The 26,666-nt window shown below is 36.1% G+C and overlaps 2 protein-coding genes and 1 long non-coding RNA gene across 4 annotated transcripts in view; 1 reads left to right on the top strand and 2 right to left on the bottom strand.

Annotated features, from left to right (window-relative positions):
• Positions 1-1,161: 1,161 nt before the first annotated feature.
• Positions 1,162-21,604, bottom strand: RNF212 (ring finger protein 212). Its single transcript, XM_051798646.1, has 12 exons — positions 21,379-21,604; positions 19,771-19,832; positions 15,728-15,802; positions 13,048-13,104; positions 10,032-10,090; positions 9,271-9,335; positions 9,112-9,181; positions 8,249-8,294; positions 6,952-7,015; positions 5,314-5,386; positions 4,458-4,645; positions 1,162-2,339 (listed from the first exon to the last, which is right to left on the bottom strand). The coding sequence occupies exons 1-12, from the start codon at positions 21,488-21,490 to the stop codon at positions 2,302-2,304; spliced, it is 909 nt and encodes a 302-aa protein (XP_051654606.1). The 5' UTR covers positions 21,491-21,604; the 3' UTR covers positions 1,162-2,301.
• Positions 21,499-26,666, top strand: part of LOC127476141 (uncharacterized) — a 14,188-nt gene continuing 9,020 nt past the window's right edge. The window contains exons 1-3 of one of the 2 annotated variants that reach the window (XR_007906476.1): positions 21,499-21,610; positions 21,880-21,982; positions 22,487-22,609. This is a non-coding gene — a long non-coding RNA (uncharacterized LOC127476141). Of the gene's footprint in view, positions 21,611-21,879; positions 21,983-22,486; positions 22,610-26,666 lie in introns of those variants that run through there. The other variant, XR_007906477.1, reaches the window with a different exon arrangement.
• Positions 25,012-26,666, bottom strand: part of LOC127476128 (transmembrane emp24 domain-containing protein 11-like) — a 5,408-nt gene continuing 3,753 nt past the window's right edge. Inside the window, exons 4-5 of the mRNA XM_051798653.1 lie at positions 26,055-26,201; positions 25,012-25,172 (exon numbers count right to left, since the gene is read on the bottom strand). Coding sequence (XP_051654613.1) covers positions 25,023-25,172; positions 26,055-26,201 — 297 coding nt within the window. The 3' untranslated portion in view covers positions 25,012-25,022. The remainder of the gene's footprint in view (positions 25,173-26,054; positions 26,202-26,666) is intronic.

Below are 26,666 nucleotides of genomic sequence, written 5' to 3'. Positions count from 1 at the left end.
GAGGTCAGTTCAGTCTCTGTCTCTCAAAGTTATACAGCACAGCTTTAGCAACCACTTCTTAATGATGAGGTACTGAATATCCACTGTGATGGTGCATTGCCCCCATCCTGAGAGACAAGTGTGTTGCGAAAGCTGTCTCTCAAAATCAAGCCTAAATAATGTCTTCCTTCAGACCACTACTGTTTACCCCACCAGCATGACTAACCCTTGCTTCCATTTTTACCTTTCATGTACTTGTGCACTACTGTACCTGAATTACTGTTTTAAGTTCCGGGTCAGCTCATTCAGTCCCTCACACTCGTTGTTCATCTTCAGGTGCTTTTCTGATGTTTTACATTCAGACTCTACGTCACATCGTTGCTCTTCTTTTTAATGTCTGTAGCTTTTCCATACAAATTACAAAGTGAAAAAGCCAGAGTAGTACCGATTTTACTACCCTTGCCCAGAAGAGTGGTGTGACTAATTTGTTTAGAGGTAAGTCAGCACCCTCTGGTGTTTCGTTAGTGTACTGCAAATTTCCTTACAGATAAAAGGACTAATTCCTCACAAAACCAAGAAAAATTCTGTGAAGACAGATGCCTAAGAGAGTAACATGCAAACTTCTGGGCTTATTGGAAGATAGAAGAAACCTTGCATTTTCTCCTTCTTCTCCTCTTTAGAATATTCTTTAGAATAAAATACCGAATTTAGTATTTTCAACTTTTGTTGAACAAACTCTAAAAGCATTGAATTTGGCAAATGACATTCCTTAAACAGCTTTTTTAAATTATTTTTTCCTAGCAATTATTTTGCATTATGTAACAGCCACTTAGATGCAAGTTTTGAAAACTTTCACATTATATTTAGTGCATTAATTGCTTTTAAAATTTTCGTTTTTTCTGAACTGGAAAGCAAGAGGGTGTCACTCAAAAGCATTTCTGCTCAGCATGGGTAGCTCCCATGCCTTTGCTTTACACAAATTACATTCTGGTTCCTCTTCAAAATGCACTAAAAAGCTATAGCATCTCTGAAGATGAGGTTGTTGGATTTTTTTTTCTTCAGGATTGGACTGTGGGCTCAAATAGATAAAGCAATATAGGTTAAGTAGAAGCTGCTACTAGATACTATAAAGTAGTTCAAAGCAGAAGTAAAATAATGTAAATACCCATACACACTTCTTCTCTTTACTGATGTGATGTTCCAGGTTCTCTTCTCTACCTACAGCTAAAAGCATGGTCTGCTTACCAGAAAAGGTAAACTGATGATTACCTGAACCACGAGGAGTGCAATCATATTTTACTAGTCTCATTTGTCAAGCTATTCTAGCTCATCTGGAACTAAAGGAAAGCAGAAATTTTCAAGAGTTACACTACACATCTTTATTTGTATATGTCTGTGGCATTGTAAAATTAAATGTTTTGAATGAAAGCTTGCTTGAAAGGAAATCTACTGTGAGATTCCACTGTTTTACCAGTGATGGTAAATGGTGAGTGATCCCAGGTAAAGTTAGGGTCAAAACAAAGGTATTTGATGACTCAGTCATACCAAAATTTTGCCAGACATGCACAGCAATGGTGGAAATGTGAATTTAAGAGTTATTCTCAGAAGGAAAGTGTTGCATTCTGGCCCCCTTCATTCAGAGTCTCCAGTTACTGTCCCTGTGCATGAGTACAGGTAATCTTCACTGAGTTGTCTCTTCATCCCATTCCTCCTATTTCACTCCACTTCAGGAAGGAATCATTGCTACCTAAATCAAATGGTAAACTTTTGGGAGTGTAGAATAGATACTGTGTTACAAGCTTGGCAGAGCCCTCTAGAATGTGATATCCCTCAAACCTCATCCCTTTCCAATAGTGCAAACTGTTTTGCCAAGTCCTTTTCCAATTAAGAACCAAACTTTGGAATTCTGAAATGAAAAATTCATAAATTAATGTTTTTTCTAGGAATGCATTCCATCTGTAATACCATACAGGCACAACCATTTACAAAGTTCTGCTGCAGCTCAATGCACTCACAGCAAAAAATGCTCATTTAGTATATAATCAAGTTTTGTCTTAACACTTAGGTAATAAAGGCTGTTTATTTGTATGATATAATTGAAGTCAGAATTTGTAAAAACAAGAAGATTTTGTACTTCTGTTCAAAGCTACTGTAGATGTTAATCAGAAAGATCAGTGATGTTTAAATACAGTATTCATGCTGAACAGTTAGCTGGTTTATGCCAATTTGACATTTTATTGAAGTTACAAATACTTTGATATCCAAAAACTGTGTAGTGCTTCTCCAGATGCTTATTAACCAAAAGAATTCACAGATGTTTGCTTATCTTTCTGCTGAATGTCCTCCAAAATTAGTCGATCCTAGAATAAGAATACAAGTACAAATGGAAAAAAAACTTGGTGAGACTAAAGGAAAACTTTATTCATGTAACTTATTTTGGGAACTTATACAAGGAAAAGAAAATTATAAAAAATTAAAAATATAACCTACATAATTTGATGACAACTTTTCTATAGCTATTTTCATGAATGTAAATATGCTCCTTTGTATTTATATAAAAAATTAGGTTTCTCTTTCCATAGAAGCATTTTTGCCATGTTCCAATTTCAGCTACACAGGGCAAATCTCCAAAGCCATTGTTCTGTATATGAACTGCAATTAACTTGCAAACATATAGCTCAATGAAAATTAATCCTTAAGTTCAATACAGCTTTTTAAACTTTAATTTCTCCTAATGTAGGGTTGCTCCTACATTCTTTAGAGATTCTATCAGGTTCAGGCATTATTTCATATACTGTATCACTGTCCAGAAATTTCGCAAGTAAAACAATTATGAGGTGAGCTTCCACAAGCTGTAAGCCTTCATAACTGACCAGGAGTGAATTTCTTACAATATTCTTATTTTGTTTTCATGAAGTTTCATGAACTCAAAACTGCTGTGGATGGGTTACTCTCGGAATAGAAAGATCACGTTTATTAATATGGACTAAAAAAGTGCTTTAGAGATGAATTAGCTTTTTAACGTAAATTTAAAAAAAAGCTTTAACTTGTGATGCAAATTCTGCAATACAGAGGATTAGGTTTGCAAGATGAGATTGGTCAGGGTGCTAAATAACCTCATCCAGGTACCTCCTCAGTACCAGGACTGAAAAAATCAAGGGATTGGGAAGATTACTACTGAAGTCTGTGATGGGATAGTAGGTAATTATAAAAGAAATAAAGTTAATATCACAGAATATGGGGGAGAACACCAGCAACAAATGTTCATAATTAATATCTAAGCCTTTCCCTCCTAAACTGAAGATACAGATCATATGACAGAGAAGTAACACGTAATGAATAATATTATTTATAAAACATAAAAATAAAATATTAGGAAATGTTTTTGCCTTAATTTTCTTCCCATTATTTCCTTATCCTTTGCTTTTTTGTTTAGTCTTTTTGTTGTAACTATGCAGAACATTGTCTTTCTACTTCTCTTGCTTTGCAGGAGAAATAGCCTTTACTGTCCTCTCACCTTTCTCCTTTGGTCCATCCTGCTTCCTCTTTTACACTAGTATTTTGCAGTCTTATCTCCATTCTTCATAAATTATTTACTCTGCTTCCTCTAGAGCCGTTGCTCTGTCCCATGCACTGTTCTGCTCTCCTTTTCCACTCCCAACCACTTTAACATTCTCACCTTTTCCCCTATTCCTTAACACATCTTCCTTCCTCCTCTGTCTCATCCTCTGCTCATTCCCTATTCATTTCTCATTTTCAGAATAAGTTCACTGATTTGTTCATTTCCATTAACACTCCCTAATTCCTAGTAACTGGATGACTAATACTTCACTTCTTACTCTCAGAGTACTGCAGTTTCCTTCTATTTCCTTTTTTTCCCTGCTGGATGCAGTGAGGTGGCAGCTCTCACCCACGTTCTCAACATGCTCTTCAGTCATGCAGGAACTGTCTCCTATTCATCTTTTTCATTACAGACCTTTTTTTTACTCCTTTCCCATGTGTCAACTCAATTATTCTGCTTTATTTAAGGACTCCCATTGAGTATCCCAGTCTTGCTATGACTCCCACTGCACTTCCTCCACTCATGTTTTTCTTTTCTCTACTCCTTAACCAAAGATTTGTTGCACAATTAGTTTTGTCAAATTATTGTATCTTTTGCATTCTTTGGAAGTTGTGGAGTTTTTTTCTAGAAAACATTTATGGACATTATCAGATTTAAATCTCTGTTAAAATATTCTGAGGTGAAGCAATTACACATTTTCATAGCAAATACTCTACTGGAAATAAGACTAAGGCAAAATGCAATCATAAAGATCAGCATTTTTCATATTTTGCTGATAGCCTACTTCCAATTTTGAAATATCATCTTAATGTTGCTTAATTTATTTCTAATCTACTGTCTCCTGTAAATAAAAAATTAGCCGTTATGCCAAATATTTTTCAGGAAGTGTTAAATGTTATCTTATAAATATACTTGCCTAACTGTTGTCTTTGCAGAAGTCCAGAGATGGTGATTGGATGTCTTGCAGAAAGCTGTGGGGAAGGTGATGTAAGTGGATACAGCTGAGGGGTTCTTAAATCAGAATTAGCCCACGATCCCCTTCTACTACTCTGTGATCCAGACGATGACGGACATCCATTAAGTGATAATCCTATAGGTGTGGATCTGTTGATGAAATGAATTCCTGCATGTGATTTGAGGCTAGTGTCATAATAATACCAGAGATGTCAAAATTACCTAAATTCACAGTGCTAATATTTTGAAAGAAAATATTACCAGAATGACATAAAAAATTATATGAGAATCAAAGATGGAAAAAAATAGATACTTTGTTACATATATTTTAAATTTGTCTTTGCAAATACCTAGGAAGATATATTTGGCTTAATGATTATAAGGAAAAGGAGTTTACTTTTTCTGGAACCATTTGAAGTTATTTCTTCATGTTAATAATTCTCACAGTTTGAGATATTTTCAATTTTTAAATGAAAAGCCTGAAACACCTGCTCCAGGCCACTGAAAAGTTTGGGTTATTCAGAGAATAGCTCTTGAGTAAATACTGTGCTGTCAGCTCTGATTTTTATAAGAATGATAAAGCAGAGACATTGTTACACTTTCTTACTATAAAATTACTACAATTTATATAGAAGTATCATGACTGCAGATGTCCACAGCTACAGAAACTCAGCCTATCTCTGTGTATTTTTGAAAAAAGTGATTTCTAAATAAAACCTTCCACCAAGAACAAACACATTCATGTAGATGATAGCCAGCCTGCACAATAACATTTCTTCAGGCACAGAATATAACATTTAAATGTACAAATTAACTACCTTGTAGATCCTGCTCCAGTATTTTGACTTGACATTATTAGAGATGACTGAGAACTTCTGTAGGCTACACTACCTGTAAGAATCAGATTTATGAACACAGGACCAAAGTGAATTACCCATTTTCCTTAAGAGACATCTTTGGAAACAAAGATTAGTACTTTAATTGCATGATTTGAGACAAATTCATGGTTGGTTTATTGAAGACTTAAAAATGGTGCACAATTACAGTAGTCAATGAAAGAGATTAGCTGTCACAAAAAAAATCCTACTGCATCATCCTGCAAATCTTGTTCTGAGTTAAACACACGTTGGTTTCTTTCACCTTCTTTCATTTATTAGACTATTATCAGACCATCAAGATAGCTGTGCTGAGGTGCTCCAGTTCTTCAGCTAATCCTTTTTTGCCCCATCCACCTCTGAGAAGGAAACTTTCTTTAGTGCATCATTAAATCATTGTTTGCACTCGCCCTTCCTTTTGCACGTACACTTTGATTCATTCAGCTTTGTTCACTGCCAAACTTTATGGGCTGGTTCTGAAATGTGCTGAACACATAACTGCTCTACATATAATTTTACTGTCTAATAAATATCTATTTATTTTTAGACACAATAAAAAAAACAGTTAACCTCAGCTCCCTTTATCTTGTTATCCATAAATTTATAGGCAAGCATGTATTTAGGGAGGATCTGAGCATATAAATCACACATAACACAGAAAAAGCAATTTTTCCTCCTTCACTGAAATTGCATTGCAATTGCATTTGTCTTTGTTTCAGGACATTTACACCATGTAAAAACACGGGAGTGCTAAAAGCTTCTTATGTGGCTGGAGATGGATTCTATGAACTGCTGAAGCCAAGTAAAAGCCTGCCTGGGAATGCACTGTTACAGAAACATGTTGAATGTAAAACCAGGAATGAGAGGAACACATGAACAGCAGATCTGCAAAGTATCAGGAATTCTGGGAAACTCCTCACAAACAGTTCTCAAGAGGCTGCACTGATTTTAGTAGGCTGTTGTTCATGTCTTATTTGCATCTGAGTGTTACCCAAGCTCTGCAACAGCCCAAGAATGAAAGAAAGTACTGGCAGGTAAAAGGTCTTAGACCCAATTACAGTGACAGAGTGAAACAAAGAATCACTTTTCTCAATAAATTCCTGATCTCAACTCAACTACCTTACTTTTGTTATTAAATACTTTTTTAACTTCCATTTAGTTTCCCCCCTTTTCCTCATGTGATTTTTCATATGGCATTATGGACAATATTAATCTCTGTTAACTAGAAACAAATACAATTATGAAGGTTAAAAGAGGGTCAACAATGTATATTGCAAGTATTCCTGTTCTCTTCAACCATACACATTGTTACAGTATTTTCCTTACAGCTGCTGACTTGGGCAAAAATCCTTTTGGCTACAAGTAATAATTTACAGAACAGAAGAGGTAAGTACTAGGAAGACACTTCATACTTCATTTTAAGCATTTCCCATCTGCTGGACTGATGTGTACTTGGCAAGTTCCTTACACCTTAACACAATTCAGGTTTTTTTAGTAAATTGCTAATGTACGGATTTTAATTTATTCATCCTTTTAATGTAATAGAAATGTTATTCAGCTGCAAACTTTACTGTTACTCACCCATACGTCCATCCTGTGGTGGAGTTATTAGTGATAACCTTGTGGGACCAGATGGTGTCTCGAGCTAAATGAATGGCAAGTCATTAACCACAGTGTAATAAGTATACTAATTTTAAAGGCATTTTAAGCAATAGTGTTACAGATTTCTGGAACTCTCCACTGCCAGTTTTATTCATATCACTAAAATGCAAAACCTAAGAATTAAGTTACTATTTTTAGAGATCTGTGGGCAAGGGGGAAGTACACGTATTTTAGTTTTATTCTTGTCTGTCACATTCAGATAAGAAACATATCAGACACTCCCACTGTTTTCTATGGTGAGATTCCATTCCTAAGCTAGCATCTGTTCCTGGATGTTACCTCTCCTAATCAGGACACTAATACAGTGAAAAGCTCCTGCTTTCATTCTCATGTTAGCAACGTCACTCAAAGCTTGCAATTCCCTACTCAAATATCAAAGTCTAACAGTGCTTTCAGACCACTGGCTCCACACCTGGCTTTTTCTTACCAAGGGAAGATACTACACACACTTTGATGCCCCTGAGCACAGATAGAAGCAAGATCACATGGTCAAGCAGCAAACAGAACCATGAAAGATAAAGACATTTTATTTTTGGATTAAAAAACCCTCTTTTATCTATCATAAATGAAATTTCATTAATGTTTTGAGAGTCAGTGTGATGTGAAGTTAAGAGTACCAAGTGATTCACCTTTTTTAACTCCAGACATCTGCAATGACAGTATTTACATCCTGATCCCTACAAATTCCCTTTATGGTCATGGAAGAGAAACAGGAATGAGGCCAGAAAGTTTCCTTTAGAAAGAGATGAATCACACATATTATAATCCATAGGTTATGCCCATGGGCCTAACCATGGACATAGGCCTATCTATGGATATAATTTATCCATAGGTTACAAAGGAAACCCTGAGATGCTAGCACAAATCTGCACTGTAGCCACCCACACGAGGTCTGGTAAAGGTGAAAATCTTACTTATATTTCCATTCCTTATTATGTTAGAACTTTAATTGCAACTCTCAGTTGCATGGATTAGCAACATTTATTTTTTAAACAGATATATTTTTGTAATACAAACATACTGAGATTTTAAGAATTTTCCATTTAATTTGGCATCACAAGTTCAGCATATCTGAAACCAGCATGTACATTAGAAATGTTTTCTTGAAGAGGATGGGGGGAGAATCCTATTTTTTGCAGCATTAAAAAAGCAGGACAAATCAAAAGCATGTATGTGTGTTTATATACATATATAAACACATTAAAAAACCACTTACTTTCCTCATCGGTGAAGGTACAGGATCAACCTCCATTGCCTCCACCCTTGCAAGAAAGGTCAAAATAAGTGTGACATTGTAATAAAAATAACATTTTCATTATAACAACTAAAATTATGTTAGATTCTGATGTTAAATTTGACTAATAATGAAAAAGCATAATGCATATGAGCATTTAGGACTTATTCCAAAACCCACTAGCAGTAGAAAAATCTATTAATTGATTCTGAGCTTTGATTTAGACATTTACAGAGAAAGTTATTTTATGATCAGCCTTGCTATTCTTGTATTTAAGTCTGAATAAATACGTATATTTATATATTTGTCACTTGTCTCCACAACAAGGAGGATTCTGAAATTTTATTTTTTTATAAAAAAGAAAGTCACAATCATAGGTACAGAAATATTTTCATTTGAGCAAGCTGTATGCTCATTTTATTTAAAATTAAATAAGCCTTACTAGAGTTCATCCCATCTAACTTTAGACAAGTACAGTGTACATATAGGCAGACAAGTAATTTAGTTTTCCCCTATAATAAATGGAAAGTTTCTCACTAATTAATGTATCCACTAATTAATCTATCTCTCTAGTCTATGTCTATCTATCCATCCATTCAGAAATTCTTTAGAATAAGGTCCATCACGTCTCAGATTTTTTTCCAGTGACTACAAAGACAATCTATACAAGTAACTATTAAGTACACTTGGATAGATAAGACATTCCTCAGTTCTTTCATATATAAACAGTTTGCAGAAACAAAACACAAAATCAGAAAATATTTTAAACTCATTACAGAAAAAATGACTTTCTGTATAAAACATCAGTTAAGATTTTCGTTGAAAATTAACTAATTTGTACCTACATTTCAGAAGTGGAAGGATGACTAGAATGAAGAGGATACGGAGAATAACCATTCTGTTTTCTTGAAGGAACTGAAGTCATTAAGAAATTTAATATTAGAACATAGCTATATCCAGGGATAGGTATTCCATAGTTAAGATCTTAAACCAACACTTCTTACTGGAAAATGGATTTCGGCTTGTATTGGAAAATAGCAGCTGTGCAGTTTTTTCAGGTGGTTTCATACTAAAGGAGAAACAAGAAAAAAAAAGATATAAATTGAGAGTTGGTTGGATTAGTTTAAGTGTCTAGTTGATCAATGAAGTATAAAATCAAAGCATTTTATCCATCAACAGCTAGTTTTAACATGAAGCAAATTAACTAACTGCCATGAAGCAAATTAAGAATTTATTTGATAAGCTAACTTTTTCTCCAGATCATAATGTCTGTTCCCTAAAGTGCTTTGCCATAATGTCTGCAGCATACCCAACAATATCCAAACGGAAGTTAATTTTTACTAGAAATAGAAAAGATGTGAACCATGTTACAAAACCCTGGTAATTTTGTAAATGGGCTAGGCACCAGGAAAGGTATTATAGTACTTTCCAGGCTGATGCTAGAAAGCCCATTGCAAAATACACAGAATGGTTATGTAACTGCAAATAAAAATTTAAAACTGATTATCTATGTCATAGACTTTACTGAAAGTTCATTTTTAGAGTAACCACTGAGTTGAATTTTAAAACAAAAGGATTTCTTCCTGACATGATTGATTAGTGTGAATAAAATGGTTCTGATGTCAGAAATCACTATTCATGTATTTCTGTAAAACTATGTACAAATATATGAGAAAGGCAAACAAAGCACAACTTCTTTATTTTTTTAACAATTAACCTTTCTGTTGGCTGATTACATTTACTTTTGTTGCATTAAACCACCTACCATTGTATCTGTTGTATTTGCTGTGTTGCTTTCTTGAGAGATTCTTCCAGCTTTGCTGCCTGTGAGATAATCATAGATTTAAACAAAATCTATTTGTCATGATATACAACTTCATTTTCATCCAACTAGTCTTCTAAAGTGTTGAAAGGCTGCTTTCTATTGGTTTTAATCTTAAGACATCATTGCTATTCTAGATTTATTGGAGCTGTTATAGCTGTAATACAGATCCATCAAACAGTCAGTCTGGAAGAGATACACTTCTTTTTGGCAGTTACAGACTTAGTTTGATTACCTTCTGTTAAGTGTGCTAGTAATATTGGATAAATGAATACTAAGAAAGTGCTTAAAAATAGTTTTGTTTTCTTTTTCTTCCTCTTTTCCATATCTGATATAACAGCCAAGTTATGTTTAATATGAACTATTTTATAACTGTATAAAATACCAAATATGATGCTCCCATATTTCTCATTTAAGATTTAAAATGTACTCAGTTCACGGAAGCATCTATTTGTAATAAACTTAAGTGAAAAGTATCTCCTATTATGTTACAGACACAACCAAAAATATCTCCATTAAAGAATGTTATGAGCTTGCAAAATTGAAGAATATTAAGGTCAAAAACATTAGGTCAGCTCCCTATTATGTGTATTTTCTACAGTCTTTCATGACACGATCATATATTATATTTTATGAAGGATGTAAAAATTTACTCAGTAGCCTCAAAACTGCATCTCTATTTTATCCTTAATTTCCATTGTGTGACCTTAATCCTTCACACTATTCACATTTTGATTTGAAGGCAAATTATGAATTTGCTTAACTTCTCATTCTTCTCCTCATAGTATTATTTGAGTCCTTTAATAACGTTACCTGATACACCTTTATAAAATCATAGCATTTGTGGGAGATATTATGCTCTTTTTGCAGATGTAAAACTCTGCAGAACAGATTAAAAGCAAAATGTAATTTACATAAGATCTGTTTTTCAGTATTCTTTTTTCTTTTTCCTAATGAGAGCTGGGTTTGATTAAGAAAGTGGCCAGTACAGATGTCAGGAAGAATGTACTGTCACTCTGTAGGACTGGATAATTCTAAGATCAAAATGCCTTAAAGAAGGTGAAGGACTATTTGGTTTTCAGTATTCTGGAGTCCTGGCACAACACGAGGTCTAGACTTGCCAGGAATACGGACACAAGTTCCCACACCACACACTATCACCTGCACACTGATATCTGCACAACTCCCCAGATCAGCAACAAAGCAACTTTTATGAAGGTCATGAGAGCCTGTTGGTTGACAGTGACAAGGATCACACATTAGAAATAAGGAAGGGGACCATAAACAAGACAGCCAAGCAGGAGAAAATAGAATTTCCTCATGCAGTAAGTACTGCACTCTTCCCAAAGGCCAAGACCCACAGAATGGAGAGTGGAAGAGGCACTTGTGTCCAAGGGCAGATTTGTCCTTTGTCACCTCCCCAGGCATCACTGCATCTGCCAAACTATTTATACTGTAAAGCATTCTTGCTCTGCCCTTTTCCCACCCACCTTCATCTCAAAGCCAGCAGCAGGAGGACTTCCCCAGCTCCTTCAGACTGTCTCCCAGTAGCTCTGGAAGGGGGAGCATTGCTAACCAACACTCACAGGGAGGGGATGGGTCTATCATTGTAGAGGGACACTCTTCTCTTCCTTGCTCACCTCAGCCTCACTGACAAACTATTTCTCCACCAGTGTTACCCACAGCTGCTCACTGGATGTTTAAGACAGTCTCTTCTGCCCCTGATCCAATGCAAGCAGTTTTAACATACTAACAAATGCACAGAATGGACAAAACAACAAAACCACCCAAAACAGTGTGCTCACTGAAGCAGCAACAAACTATATTTTCAACTGTTCCAGTACTGTCACCTAAACAGCTTCCTTAGATCAAGCAGCATCCTTGAGTACTTTAAAACCACTGTTAAATTCATGTCTCAACAGTAAATAACTTAGAAACTTACCATCAAAAGGTATCAAAACTCTCTTCTTTGGAGATAACATCTTTATTTATGCTAAAATCTATTAAGAGATTTATTTTACTTTGTCTAAAGGTTTCAGTTTTACCATCTGGAGTCAGCACAAGAGATCAGAATGGGAATGAAATCAGGGTTCCTCCATGGCCTGGCTTTGAAAGCAGAAGGACAGGACCTTGAAAAAAACTACACACCCCACAGTGTTCTAGGACTGATCCCAAAATGCAGTCACAGAAAACAGGGAGGAATGAGCCACAGAGCATTTAAGTTTCCAAGCTGTTCTATCCATGACAACCACACCAGAAGCTCTCCTTACACATGGAATGGCCAACTGCTCAGCTGTATGAGTTGCCCTCTGTCACTTCATACATGGCACACCTACTGATGGGTCGAGTCACCAACACTGCCAAGTAGCTTTCAGGGATATCCCTGTCTATGTCCTTAGAAATGAAGGAAACAGCCAACTATTTTATCAAATATTTAGAAATAGCTGAAAAGTGAAAAAGAAACTTCCACTTCACAAAGGAAGAAGCACAGTCACAAACTCAGCACCTGTTCTCCACAGAATAATTAATCCTACCCTTCTTCCCACTGAGCTATCCTGAATTCAGGGTACCAGCCCTCAGTCTTGTTCTCTGCTGCTCAAGCTTCTCACATCTCTAGTCTTCCTTCCCTCTAGGCTTATCTTCTAGCACCACTTTCTCCCCACCTCTTCCACTTCCCCCTCCATACAGAGAATTGGTTTCTTTCTTTCCTGTCCTTTCATTCTCCATTTAATCTTGGTCACCCCACAACTAAAATATTTTATTAAATAACAGTAATTTCAATTAATAAAGTCCTCACAAAATGTATACAATTAAAAACTGGTATTTATAATGACAGAAATGAGTCAATCCTGATTAATTATTCTAAGTATTCCAATAAAAGATAATTATAGTTTCTAAAAATAAACCAAAGTAACAAGGCAAACATAAGAAAAAGTAAGAAAATCACAATTAGAGTTACCTTTTGTTTGTAGTATGCTAATAAATGCTTACGGTGTTTTTCTTGAAATTCTGAAATCTGAAAACAAGTACAGTTACATTAAGCTTCATATAATTACATTTATATACCTCAGCAAAGAAGTGATGGAAGAGAACTAATTCACAGTATTCAAGGTCTTCTATATTTTATTAAGTAGTTACCATCTCTTCTTTCAGTTCTCTCCAAAAAAAAAAACCCAAAACATTTTAATTTATTGTCATTGATAAAGTCTCATAAAGTTTATTTAAATCTAATATGACCTACCCTAGAGTTGGTAGATTTATTTCACTGGATTCATATTTTAACACTATGTTCAATAAAAAGGCAAAGACATTAGAAAGGCAGTTTAGCTGCAGTGTTTCTTATTCATTAGTGCTAAGCAAACACATAAAATTAATGCCAACATAAAAAGTAATCTGTCTTACTGGCAATTATAACATGCCTTGTAAAAATATCCTCTTAATTAAAAAATAATTGTTAGACACACTGCCTGGTGATGTGTAAGCACTTCTGGCGTCCAAATGAGGATCATAAACCATGACAGGTTAAAAGTAAAAACAGACAAGGCAAGACAAGAGCTTGAGGAACAAATTACCACAGGTAATAACTTCTAATAAATCTTCTCACGTGTTAGAAAACTGCCAGAAAACGTGTAGGAATAGAGACAACCAAGAAGAAACACTCTAAGAATATAAACCCAAAGTGGAGTATCCAACTGAAAAGGTTACTTTTTATTCACTGTGGAAGAGTCTGGGGGTTCCTATTGAATACTCATCAAAGAATCAGAAGTGTCTTCAGAAGAACTGATGGAAGAAAGATCCCCTCAGAAAGTGATGGCTCAGAGCTGCCTCCCCTCACTCAGAAATGTGTTCTTGGGTCTAGGAGAAATCTGTGAATATGTCAATTTAGGGCTCAGTACCAGTCAAAAAGAAAATCAGATCTTAGCAGTGGTTTAAAAAAAGTAGAGGGGACATCATTATTTCTCTTTAAAAATGCCTAATACTATATCCTGAGTCTGCTTAACATCTCAGAAAGGATAAAGCAGGTCTGGGAATAGTTCAAGATTAATCAGAGGTATGTAAGAGCTTCAGTAAAAGAATGACCACATGGAATATGAAGCTTCAAGGCTGAAAAAAGACAGTTGAAGAAAGGATGCATTAGGAGTCTGAAACTAATGATTAGCACAGATGGAGTGCACTTTCCTCCAGAATGGGATTCAAGAGTATCAAACAAATCTAGCAGGTTAAAACCTGAAAAAGGAAACCCTTATCACACAGTGAACAACCCGTGCACCTCCCTTCAACAGTATGATACATGCTAAAATTCAGAAAACAACTTGACAATTATGTGGGGAAAAATATCCGCCACAAGCTTCTGAAAGCAAAGGCAACAACCCCACCTTGAGAAATCCCTGTGCCACAAGCTGTTGAAAGTTGGGAGGCTGTTCTGAAGATGTATCACTACACATCAGCCTTGCTCTCATGCCCTTTCCTAAGCACCCACTGTTGTGACAGGATATTAGATTAGATAAACCTTTGTCCTAACAGAGCACAAGCTGCTCTTATGTCTTTTGATGCTGGGAGAAATTCTGACCATACCTCAATGCCTTCATTATACTTCAATGTGTTCCCAATAGCTTATCTCAGGCTACAGAAAACCCACCTTAGTCTTTTCAGATTGTGTCCTCTATTTCCTTTGTTTAATAATTATGGAGATTTATATTCAGATGTGATTGATGCTGTGGTTGCCTGCATTTGTTCAGTTTACAGAATAACTGCTGATCATGCTGTTAAAAAGTGGGTTTGTAAAGAGAGAGGAAGGCTTCATGTTTACCTTGTGTCACCTAGGCACCTGAGGAGGAGCCCTGCTGAGGAAAGGGAACAAGCTCAGCTTTGGAGAAGTTTGTGAAGCTTAGAGTAGAGCAAACGTGAATCCATGATCACTGCTGAAGGAAACAGGTGATCTTCCCTGGGTTACTTTTCTGCAGATCAGGGAACTCACCAAAAGATGAAACTCACCAAAAGATCAAACTTGTTTGCAGCTGGGTTCAGGGAGAATGTACAAGAAGAGACTCAGAAAATGAGGAGGCAATGAGAGTTTGGATGCATTCGTTTTACCCACACAGCTCCTAAAGTTCTTGACTGGAAACTAAGCCTGAAGGAAGGAGTCCTACGTGGAGTTTGGAGAAGACAAGGAGGAAATTTACCTTGGAATCATTTAATGCATCTATCTGAACAAAAAGGAGACCTGCTTTGACTTAAAAAAAAAAATAAATAAAAAGGGAGAGAGAGCACAGTCAGCTCAGAACTGTAGCCCGCTCAGGTTTTCACTGTGTAACTTTTTATTACTATAATAAGGGCACAATATCTGGGCATGTTTAAGCTTATGGCAGATCTAATTTTTCACTGCATGGCATTGAAAGTGATTTTACACCATTAAAATAACCAGGCTAGTGCTCCTTAGAGAGAGTTTGAAAAAATAAGCAGTGACCATAATTTATGCCTTTTTAAGAACTTTGAAACTGTGGAATTAAGGAAGTAAAGATGGTACTGGGCATACATTCATTTTCAAGCGTTCACTCATACACTTTTCCCATTCACATAAAAATCAGTAGGAGCTGCTGATTATTTTACAGAGCTAAAAAGTTTTAAGGCAGATTCACCTGTGTTATTTCTTTTGAGTATTTATTGCATAACACATCCACTCCCATGAACAGTGCCTGAATATCAGGATTTATCTACAACGAAAAGAAAGAATGCAAAGGTTAGCATTTTTATTTGCAAGTTATATTAAATAAAGCATTTTGTAAAGTGTTGCTTAAATTGGTTGATGTACACAAATAAAAAAACAGACAAACCATGAGTAGGATAATACAGAAATTGAAAACAAGCCCAGTTTTCTCTAATGCCCTTATCAACCATCTAGAAGGCGTTTGTTTAAATATATTACACACATATATACTTATTCTAAGATAGTAACAATTTCCAGAGGACATTCAAGGAAGACGCTGTGGCTCTTGGAAGAGGCAATGTCTCCAGACCAACAGCCAGGTTTCTGGCAGCCCCTCTTCAGCCTTTTTGGTTCTCACCATTCCCAGCCACATGGGTGCATCTTAGAATCATTTTTGTTTCAAAGTCCTTTTTCAGAATAGTTCCAATGCTGACTGGAATCCCTCTGTCTCTCCTGCCCACTGGGCAGCAGAATGCCATTGTGGAATAAGAAAAGAGCCTTTAAATCATAGCTGAATTTTTCAAGTATTTTATGACTTGAGACTTTCAATCAGAGATCATGATGTGGCTTCACAAATGGCCTTCTGTGCTTTTAGAAAATTCTCAGTAAGAGCTCGGCACCTAACCCATCACTGTAATAAAGATATAGTAGTTATTATTTATGGTGAGAAAAAAATGCTGCAAAATATAAAGTGAATTTCAGAATGACAGTGACATTTGGACATCTATCCAAAACTACAAAGCAGTGTAGATAACTTCAGTGTTACTTCAATCCAGAATACATGTGTTCTTAATTAGTTCGTACGAAAAACAAAGAAAATACAACTCCAAAATAGTTACACTAGTTATAGCACTGAGTTAAAACAGTTAAACAGCTTTCAAAAAGTAATGAATCTAGGAGAAAACAATCAACCTGGAAAGTTCTCTTTGATGTACTGCGATTAAATAACAGAAGGCAGGTTTACAACTAGCCAGAAATTGAATAAAAACCCAAAAATAATGCCAGCATACTCAGATGATAAAAGAAGGTATCCTTCATGTACGGAATCACCTTTCAAAATCCATTCAAAAAGAACTGAAAATGTTGTAGACAAAAGGTAAATTAATCCCAGAAGCACTAAAGAATCTTGAAAAGCTCAAAAAATAGAAAAATTTTAAAAGATGAATTATTGAAAGAAATAAGAAGCAAGCCACCTGTGAATGAAGTATAAGTTTTCTGGGAGTCTAAGAAACCAGAGATGAGTGCAGTCACTTAAATTAAAAACAGTGCATTGAAATCAAAGAGTTAGGCTTTGTTCCACTTAGAAATGCACAAACATCTAGAGAGACAGAGACAGTATTTTTAGCTACACCAAAAATATTTTAACCCTGGTATAAAGTCAAACATCCAAGACTAAATAACAACTGTATTTGCCAAACCTATTTTCAATGTGTGCTTAAATTATATCTTTTTAATAATAAAGGGAAATTGAGTCTCTAACGTACGAGAAATAGTTATGTGAGGAGCTAAATTAATAAACCTGGATTTGCAATGGATTTGTACTTTCTGTTCTCCATATTCTGACATCAGCTACTCTGGTGTCCTGTACTCAATTCACCTGGTGGCCTGCACTGTTTCCTCACTGCAGAGCCACTTCTGATTATTGATGGGCTGTACCTGCACTCCCCTCACCAGGGGAGAGCAAGGAAAGCTGCTTTGCCTGGCTTTCCCCAGCTACTCATTTTTACAGAACTCACGGGAGGTAATTAATTGTATTTGAGACTTCCTCTGCTCTTTTGAGTTTGGTTGACATAAGCCAAAGCGTTCAAAAATTTCCATGGGGTGAACTGACAGATGAAGAAAGAGAAAAGCAGACAGAGAGACAGCACAGTCTAATCTATCCGTGGTGTTTAAGTAAAGAAAATACAAACAATATTTCATCTAGAAAATTAATATATTCATAAAAGTACATTTAGCATCTTTAAATAAAACGTATTCATAAGAGCCAAGCTCTTGCAATCTATTTCGGATTCTGTCAAAGCAATGACCTTGGTTTAAGTACCTATCAGATTTTAAAAAAATAAAACCCAACCAGCTTCATGCTGATGTAAAAACTCTTTAAAAACAAAGGTTCCTATAACACTGTTTAAATTTTATCTGTTGCATGGAGGAGTAGCAGATGTTAATATGATATTCTACAATAATGAACAGCGAGATTCTGATTTACCATAACACTTAACCATCCTCTGGGGAAAAGCAAGTGGGGATCACGGGACATACAAGGAAGATATAAAGGTGACAAGAATGCATTACTGTAAAGATGAGAATATTTAATGTGTAGATGGTGATTGCCCCAACATACAATTTAATTAGGAGTTCTAACACATTTATAGGACCTCCTCCTCATTGGGAATTCTCCCACAGCATCAAGCTCATAAAGCTTACCAGGTATATTTCCACTCAGGTTCCTGAATTATAGAGCCATGACTTTTTTATATGCATCTTTAATTATCATTCCAATCATTTTATCTGTTCTTAATCAAGGATAAGCAATCATCATTAATGTCTTTTTTAAAGAATATGGTAATTTGCTTCCTTTCAGCCCTACAGAGCAGTGGCAGCTTCTAATGAAACATCTAATATTTTTGTTAGTATCCCAATCATTGCATTTTTTTTAATTCCTTTGGTATTTTTGAAGTAAATTATTAAGTTCTGTTGAAATACTGCAATTTAAGACTGATCTAACTCTAAAATTAGCTTTGTTTTGAGCAACGTGTTGGACAAGATGACCTCCAGAGGTACCCAACAACTTAAATTATTGACTGAAATTAATAACAAAACTTGCAGTAGGTTGAAAATGAAAGCATATTAAAATATGTCTTCCAGAATTTTTAAGGGGGGCTTTTTCATATTTTTTTTAATATTTGATTACTGTGTGCATTGTTCCTTTGTATTATGATTGCATTTTGTCGTTTTGTTGTAATTTTTTATTTTTGGTATCACTGTCGTCTTCGTTCTAATTCAGTTCTGCAAGACTCTGTGTTTACAAATATGAAATACAGTGCAACAGTTTTTTACTTTTTTATATACAGCACGTAGGAGTAGAAATTTCTGTATTTAGAGATACATCAGCTCAGTTTTAAACATATCTAAAGAAATCATGCCATTCTTCAAGGTCATCTCTTCAGGGTTAGTCCCCAGCTGTCCTCTATTTCCTATACATGACTGCCTTATAGGCTAGGAGGACTTTATGTATTAGCTGTATTGAATTTTAGTGAGTATTTTTAGTGTTTTTCCTCTATCCTGGTAAGGCAGGCTCTTGTCTCTTAAGCAGGCATCAGTCTAGGAAAATATAAATGTTTTCACAACCTATTTATGAAATCAGTTAAGGAGAATATGGTTCCTGGGAGAAAGGGAAAACTTAAACATTACTAATGATTTATCAAGAAAGGGAATTAAAAGCTCTTATTTCTCTAGTGAATAACAAGGATTCCCAACAACATTTCAGATCCTCTCTTAATCACGTGTCCATGAGGAAAATCATTAAGCTTAAGAGAAAACAGGGGAAAAAAACCCACTTGAAAACATTGCTGTGCCATCATGCAGATTTTCTATTCAGTCCATTACACAAAATAATTCAATACAGTTCATTTTCTCTGATGTACAAATGCCAAAACCAATAAGCATTTTCCCACATTTTGAAAGCAGTCACTGATGTTACACAGTAGTAGTCAGTCACATTTCTTGAAAAGTTTAGAATGATTTACAGTCCAGCAGAACCTGAAAACCTAAAAAGTCTCCTCAGGCTTTAATTTGAAGAAATACATACAACTAAAAGCTGTCTAGTGCACAAGTATCTAAGACTAACAACGTTTTATCAGTAAATATTCATGTCACCGTTTGCAAAAAAAAAGGAAGCATTTTGTAATGCAAATAATTTAGCTGTTAAGCAAACCACAGATTAATGTAATGCAACAATACTAAAGCTTCATTTACCTGTTTTGAAAGAACTAACGTCTGACAAGCAGTTTTACAGATCAAACATTCATCTTTTTTGCCTGTAAGGTAAAGACACATTTAAAATATACATCAAAGTGAGTACATACTGAATACCTTGTAAATAGAACTCTATGCCTAAACCTTTGTGTGGACCTTGTGGAAGAAATCTGCAGGTTATACGAGAAATGTGAATAAACATGAATAAAGAATTTGATTCTTTAATAACCATTACACAGAGTTGCACAGGGAATATGTGTGTGAATGTCAATGGGTCTTACTCCCACAAATAAGCATTCATGTAAATGATTTTATGAATATCATTAGTGTCACAGAAGGCAGGTGACTTTTAGTTCCGTTGATTTAAATAGGACTACTTGCCTGGTTTAATTAAATGTATGCTTAAGTGCACTAATGACTTACAGTCAACCAGATATATAGCTTTTTAGACTGGGGCCCAGTATGGTTCTCTCAATAAAATATATAAGACCTTAACATCAAAGAATTAATAATTTTACCTTGAGAATTCTTCCAGTGAGAAAGTAATTTTAAAAACTTTATCATTTTTAAACTGTCTCTTTGATTATCTGCAAACATACTAGAAAATATTTATAGCAAATGCATATTATTACAATGTTTATCATTGGTAATTTTACTAGCTACTTCCTTTCTGAGGATTCTGTGGATCAATGTTTATAAACATCGTTTAAAAGTAAATACATTTTAAACCTGGTATTATGATTATTATTGAATTCCCAGCAAAAAGATATATAATCTCTCAGGCATTTTTCTGCCAAACAATATTAAGAGCAGAAAGGAAAGACATTCATCTCAAAGGGGAAAACATTGGTATTTGTCTGCTGCTCTTTTCTTTTGAAAAACAACTTCATTATTCTTGTCTTTTCCACATATCTTCATCTGAGCATATCAAGTTCTGTTGAAATACTGCAATTTAAGAGTGATCCCACTTTAAAATAAGCTTTGTTTAGAACAAGGTGTTGGACAAGGTGACATCCAGAGGTCCTTGACAACATATTGTTTGACTGAAATTAATAATAAAACTTGCAGCCAGAGTAGGTTGATAACGAATATCACTGAATATGACTCTGGAATTGTACATGACAAGAGAGCTTCAAAACATCACCTCCAACCCTCCCTGACGCTGCTGAAAAATTTCCAGGAACAATACTGACCTTTAAAACATCTTAAGACTACTTGCAAAGCCTGCCCTAAACACATCCTACGCTGTGTAAATTGCCCATGCTCGATGAAAAAGCAAGTCCTTTTCCAAATTAGCCAGAAGAGAATGCCTTTGTTTGTTTGTTTAACAACCTTATGAATCATAAGCATCCAGGATAATTTTATTAAGGCCTCCAGTTTCCCGTGCCCAAGGCCTGCTCTCAAAGCCAGACTCACCTGGAGGTGGACACTGACGGGTTTCAGGATTTAAAGAAAATCAATAGCAAGGATTGAAAAGGTTTATCAACAACACTCTACAGACACGTAGGAATGCTCAGGCCTTTTTCTTTTTTCCACAACGAGTCAGAAATACGAAGGATAAGGTGAGAGGGTGTGCACGCCAGCACTGGCGGCTCCAGCAGCCATTACCTTTCTGGAGGCAAATCTCACAGAAAACGTGGCCGCAGCTGGTGAGGCAGAACCGCGGCGTGGGCTTGCGGGGCTCACAGGAGCAGGAGTTGCAGAACACCGGGAGGGCCATGGGCCGCAGGGGCAGCAGGGCCCGGCAGCGAGCCGGGGGCCGGGGCAGAGGAGGTCCCTCCTCAGGGCGAGCCCCGCGGGCGCCGCTCCGCCATTGCCCGCCCGCCTGAGGCGGCCCCGGGTGAGGGGGAACCGCCCGACCCGCCGCGGGGCCTGAGGGGCGGCAGAGTTCGACCCTCACAAAGCCCTCCCCAAAAAAGTTGTATTTTCTGGCCTCTCGCTACCAAACTGGAGCGGTGCCCACGCAGAGGATCCTCTGCGAGATTCCCTCTCCTTTCCCCAAAGATTACTAAAAGCAGTAATGTTACCCTAAAGTCTCAGAAATTTTAATATAGAGAAATTTAAAATCTTAGAAAATTTTTTTTTTTTTTTTTTTTTTTTTTTTTTTAGATTTCTGTTTTAGATTTATGTCCCTAAGTGGGACCTAACTAGGAGAAACAGAGCAGCTACTACTGCCGGCATGAACTCACAGGACTGACCCAGCTGGCAGCAGGTGAACACCTCACAAATCAGTCCCTCCATCTCTGATCTCTCAGCCTGGATGCTCAAGGCAAATCTAAAAAGTTCCCTTATAAACATGAGCCTGGGAACAAAAAAATTCATAAATATGGAAAATCAAGGACTCCAGATTAGTTTTATGACATATTATAAATTCTCTTCTCCCCATTAGCCTTTCCATTTTTTATCTTCCTTCCTTCCCCACCACCAAGCTCCTGCTTTCCTCCTAGTAACTCTTTTAGCATCTCACCTTCCCCTGCTCTCAACCCCCTGTGGGTATTCAATCATCCCAATCCTGACTTCAACTTCAAATGCTGCCTAAGTCACTGAGTACTTCTTCTAGATTTAGCTTTACATCGGGGGGGGATGATAAAAGATGGGATTCAAGGGGTAAAAATATAAGGGGAATACAGAGGTTGTGACATAGAGAAACCAGAGTTAGGATCTGAGTAGAAGATGAGAGAAGCTAGAGAGTTGTATGCAAACAATTTTCTCACAGGTGCGGGGTTTCTTCGGCTGTTCAATGTTACGTGTTGCGCAGTTTTTGAAAATGAGCTTGACCCTCATAGCCTTAAAAGAAGTTGTTTTTCTCACCTCTCACTACCAAAGTGGAGCAGTGCCCATGCAGAGGGTCCTCTGAGAGATTCTCCCTCCCTTTCCCAAACGTGGGGAAGTGACCCGGGATCTCAGTGCTCCAGGCAAGGGCTGCAGCAGGAGCCCCATCCTCCTCATTCCTCCTGGGCCAGCAGGTGTGTGGAAAAATGTTGTGGATTCCACTCCCTTAAATGCAGGAATCCAGGAAGGTTGTTAATTTGCTGTCACAGCTTTGCTATGGCATCTTTCAATGAGGAAAAAGAGCAAAACAAGGAGTTTTGATTTTCATTTCTTAGACCAAAAAAAAACCAAACCCCAAACCCATAGTTTGCTAGTTTCCTTTGATGAAATTTTTAGGAAAAAATTCCCTTACAGACCTAGTTGCAGTGCAGGCTGTAGCTCTGGGTATGGCAGAGCCGCAAACTGCAGAGGAGGAACCTCTGTCTTTTAACTTCACGAAGGCTACTGCCCCCAAAGTGCTTCCCAAAAGAGTTGCAATTCAGCTTCTGCTTTATAGAGTTAATTAAAAATCTTGAAGGAGACTGAAAACATTTCATCAAAGCAAAGATATTTAATGACTATTACTATTATTATTATTATAGATAAAGAATTAAGCACTCTCAAGCTGTATCCAAGGCTCTGAGTCTCAGTGCTAGTTTGAGTATAGACTAATTAATAGAGAGAAATACAATCAGCCTCTTTATAAATTCTGATGTAGTGGCTGAATTGGTTTAAATGCCCAAGTGTATTGTGAGATGAGTCAAGTTTGGCATTGGGATGTGGTTAGAAGCCTTACACTAAATATCAGCTAAAGTCTGAAATACAAGCTTGTAGCAACACTTTATTAAACTTTTTTCTTGGACTTTATATGGTTGTAACACATATTTCCTTTTTTCCCACCACCAAAGGTACTTTTAAAAGACAGGTTGTGAATGACTGATCTATGAAAGTAAAGTTAATAAAACTTATTTACTGGTTATTCCAAGTGACAACTCTAAAGTCTCAGAATTTTTTAATGTACGACACACCTCAATGAGTAGCTTTACAAGATTTTATTGATTGATTTGGTCTGTAGAACGTTGCTTTTTGTCTCTACTTTGTATCAATTTTATGGATTCTCACAGCTGTATTTTCATTACTGTACTGGAAATGTAAGTGAACTCATAGGGCAGTGTCATTTCCTCGCTAATGAAAACAACAAGTGAGAAGATAGAAAAAAGAAAGAAAGCAGTGCCTTTAAAACAGTAATTGTTTACAGATATTCTAGCTTTCACTACCTTTTAGACAAGCAAAGGGTCTGGAAAGAGAAGTAGGAAACCAAACCATAATATTCTGCTATCACAGTGCTCTAGAAACTTCTTCCAGTTTCATGTTTTTATATGTAACCACCTCCAACTCCTCCTTACACTACTGCAGCTTTGTCAAGCTAATTATCTGGATTTTTAACCAGAGCTTTTGACTTCTCATTGTATGATACTGTAGTTACACTGCTAGTTGTACATAAACTAGGTAAATTAAGTCATAAAGATATATGCAACCAAGCTGCAATAAGTGAAATGGAAAATTAAGTCAAAAACTGGTAAGTTCCTTAGGCTGTCATATTACAGTTGCTGAATAATTAAAGTAATAAAAATTCTCAACACAGAAACAGACTGAAGAATTTTCTGCAGGAATGAATTAGAACAAAATGTGTAGGCATTGTTTACAAAAAAACCCTGTAATTTGGTTTATTTTGGCATACTTCATAAAGACTATAATTTACATGAGCAACTGTGGGAGATGTCTGATCACAATTCTATAGCCTAATCTGGAAGTGAAAAGTAAGTACAACTCCAAATTGCTTGTCTGGGTCTCTCTCTTGCATGATAATTGCTGCTGCCACTGATCAGTTCAGACTTTGAATATTTTGAAAGAAGGCAGTGACAATTACATTTAGGTGTTACCCATATATAGATTGAGTTCAAGACACTTTCACCAAATTAATCACCACAGGGGATATGGGTTATTTCTCTGCCTACTGTCTGAATCATGGTCAGTCTGAAGTGCTGAACTCTTTCTGGTAGTACCAAGTAACATCACTAAGCAAGGAGAGAAATTTTAAATCCTAGGAAACTTTTTTTTTTTTTAGATTTCTATTTTAGATATAACGATCCTGAGCTGAACTTAAATGCTGCCTTAGTCACTGAATCTTTCTTCTAGATTTAGCTTTACATCTGTATAGGGGGAAAAAACCTGATAAAAAATTGGATTAAAGGAATAAAATGTAAGGGGGTATAAAAGGTTGTGACACAGATGGAGAAACCAGAGTTAGAATCAGAGTAGAAGATGAGAGAAGCTCGAGAGTTCTATGCAACCAATTTTCTTTTAGTTGCAAGATTTCTTATGATGTTCAGTGTTACATGACGTGCAATTTCTGTATCTGTGCATTTACTTTATAGAATTTAAACAAGCTTCTTAGCTATAAAGAAATCTCTGAGAGATTTGATTTGCCAGATTCCAACGGAGACGAGGATCAGTGTTTGCAGTATAGCCCACCACAAAATATTGCTGTTGGTTTCCTCACTTGTCTTTCGAAATTTTTCTTCACGTTCCTGAAGAATAAAGGAAAAGCATAGTTATTACCTTTTGGCATCTACATGTTTCATGCTGCTATCCAGGTAACTAGAGAGGCATCCCTCTTCTGCATAGTGGTGAACAAACACTTTTTTTCATGTTGATAAAAATGGAAGTTTGTATTTATCCATATGGTGGGTATCTTTACAAATCAAAACTGAGAAGCAGACACACTGTATCCTCAAGCAGAAAGGCAAACAGAACTTCCTTTATTCACAGAAAATATATTGTGCTAAATATGTTCCATTAGTACAGGCTTTAACCTTTTTAGGTTTACAGTCACATATTGCTGTCAAGAACCCTTTTGCAGCCAAATTTCTATTTTTAGGTAACTAGTCAATATATTCCAAACACAGTCTGACTGCCTGTGTACGAATGGAAAAGTGAAGAGAAGGGGTATACGCTTGTTTGAAGGAGGGCTTTATTTCTAACTGCATGGAGATTTATAAATATACACTCAGTCATTTCCTTCCCCACTCCAATAAAGTTTATGCACATAGGACCAGCATGGAAACAACAGCTGGAGACATCACCCACAGCGGTACCTGCCACCTGCTCAGCTGCTGGGGATGACTCTGGCCAAGAACACTCTTATTTGGAAAACTCTGCTTTAAAATACCTGCTGCTGTAAAATAACACCTGTTGCTACAAGCGTGAGTTCTCAGTCATTAATTAGTTTTTAGGTTACTGCTTAAAAATATTTTGCGAGGTAATAGAGACAATTTAGGTTAAATACCAATAGATTTTTATGTGTTAGTTAAAAATAACACTTCAATTGAATAATAAACCTCATAATACTTAATAAATCAATAAGCCTATGTACAGTATTTTTTAATGTTTCCATTAGGGAACATACGTACTCTTTCATAGTCTTGTTCTTTGGATACGTGGTAAATTTGCTCAATTAGATGTTCTAGTCTGATATGAACTTCATCCACTGTTTCTTTGGCTTGAACAGCAGATTCATCAAAAAAATGCTCTCCAACTCTAATGTCCAAATGGATACGCTGAAAACAGAAAATATATACTCATTTCTGTGTCTTTTGCTTTTTCAAAATTCCTAAATTCAAATTAAAAATGAACCAATGGATAATTTCCCTTTAAGCTCATTACAGGAAAATAGTTTTAATTTCTTATAAAAATCCTTCCTAAAATTAGAATCAGGTGGTAAATTTAAAGTACTTCTTAATTTTATTTTTAAATTAGTTATGCATATTTACAAACTTCACTAATCTTAGGGCATTATTTTATGCTAGTATTGATTCAACCACCATGAAAATGTTTTCTTTGTCCAAAATAGTTAAAAAAAATAAAGACCATAAGGCATGGTCATTATATTTCACATTCCATTCTAATATTGCAGGAATCACATTCTTCAACAGTACTGCAGGAGGTTTTTTGTAGATGCCTTTCTGGGCTTCCTCATGTAACTGTTGGGACTGTAAGACTGGAAGGAGACGAGCTGAATCACT

The sequence above is a fragment of the Manacus candei genome, unplaced genomic scaffold (genome assembly GCF_025592945.1).
Source record: "Manacus candei isolate 608988 ecotype Guabito, Panama unplaced genomic scaffold, ASM2559294v1 h1tg000048l, whole genome shotgun sequence".
Lineage (NCBI taxonomy): Eukaryota > Metazoa > Chordata > Aves > Passeriformes > Pipridae > Manacus > Manacus candei.
Note: the sequence above shows the minus strand (reverse complement) of the source record. Positions and strands in the feature narration are given on the sequence as shown.

What these genes read in the sequence shown, in the direction of transcription:
- RNF212 (XM_051798646.1), bottom strand. Translation starts at nt 21,490, where the DNA reads ATGGCCCTCCCGGTGTTCTGCAACTCCTGCTCCTGTGAGCCCCGCAAG. An exon ending in TGAGATTTGCCTCCAGAAAG is followed by an intron (nt 19,833 to 21,378) that starts GTAATGGCTGCT and finishes TTTACCTTACAG; the next exon opens with GCAAAAAAGATGAATGTTTG. An exon ending in TCTGCAAAGACAACAGTTAG is followed by an intron (nt 2,340 to 4,457) that starts GCAAGTATATTT and finishes TTCTTATTCTAG; the next exon opens with GATCGACTAATTTTGGAGGA.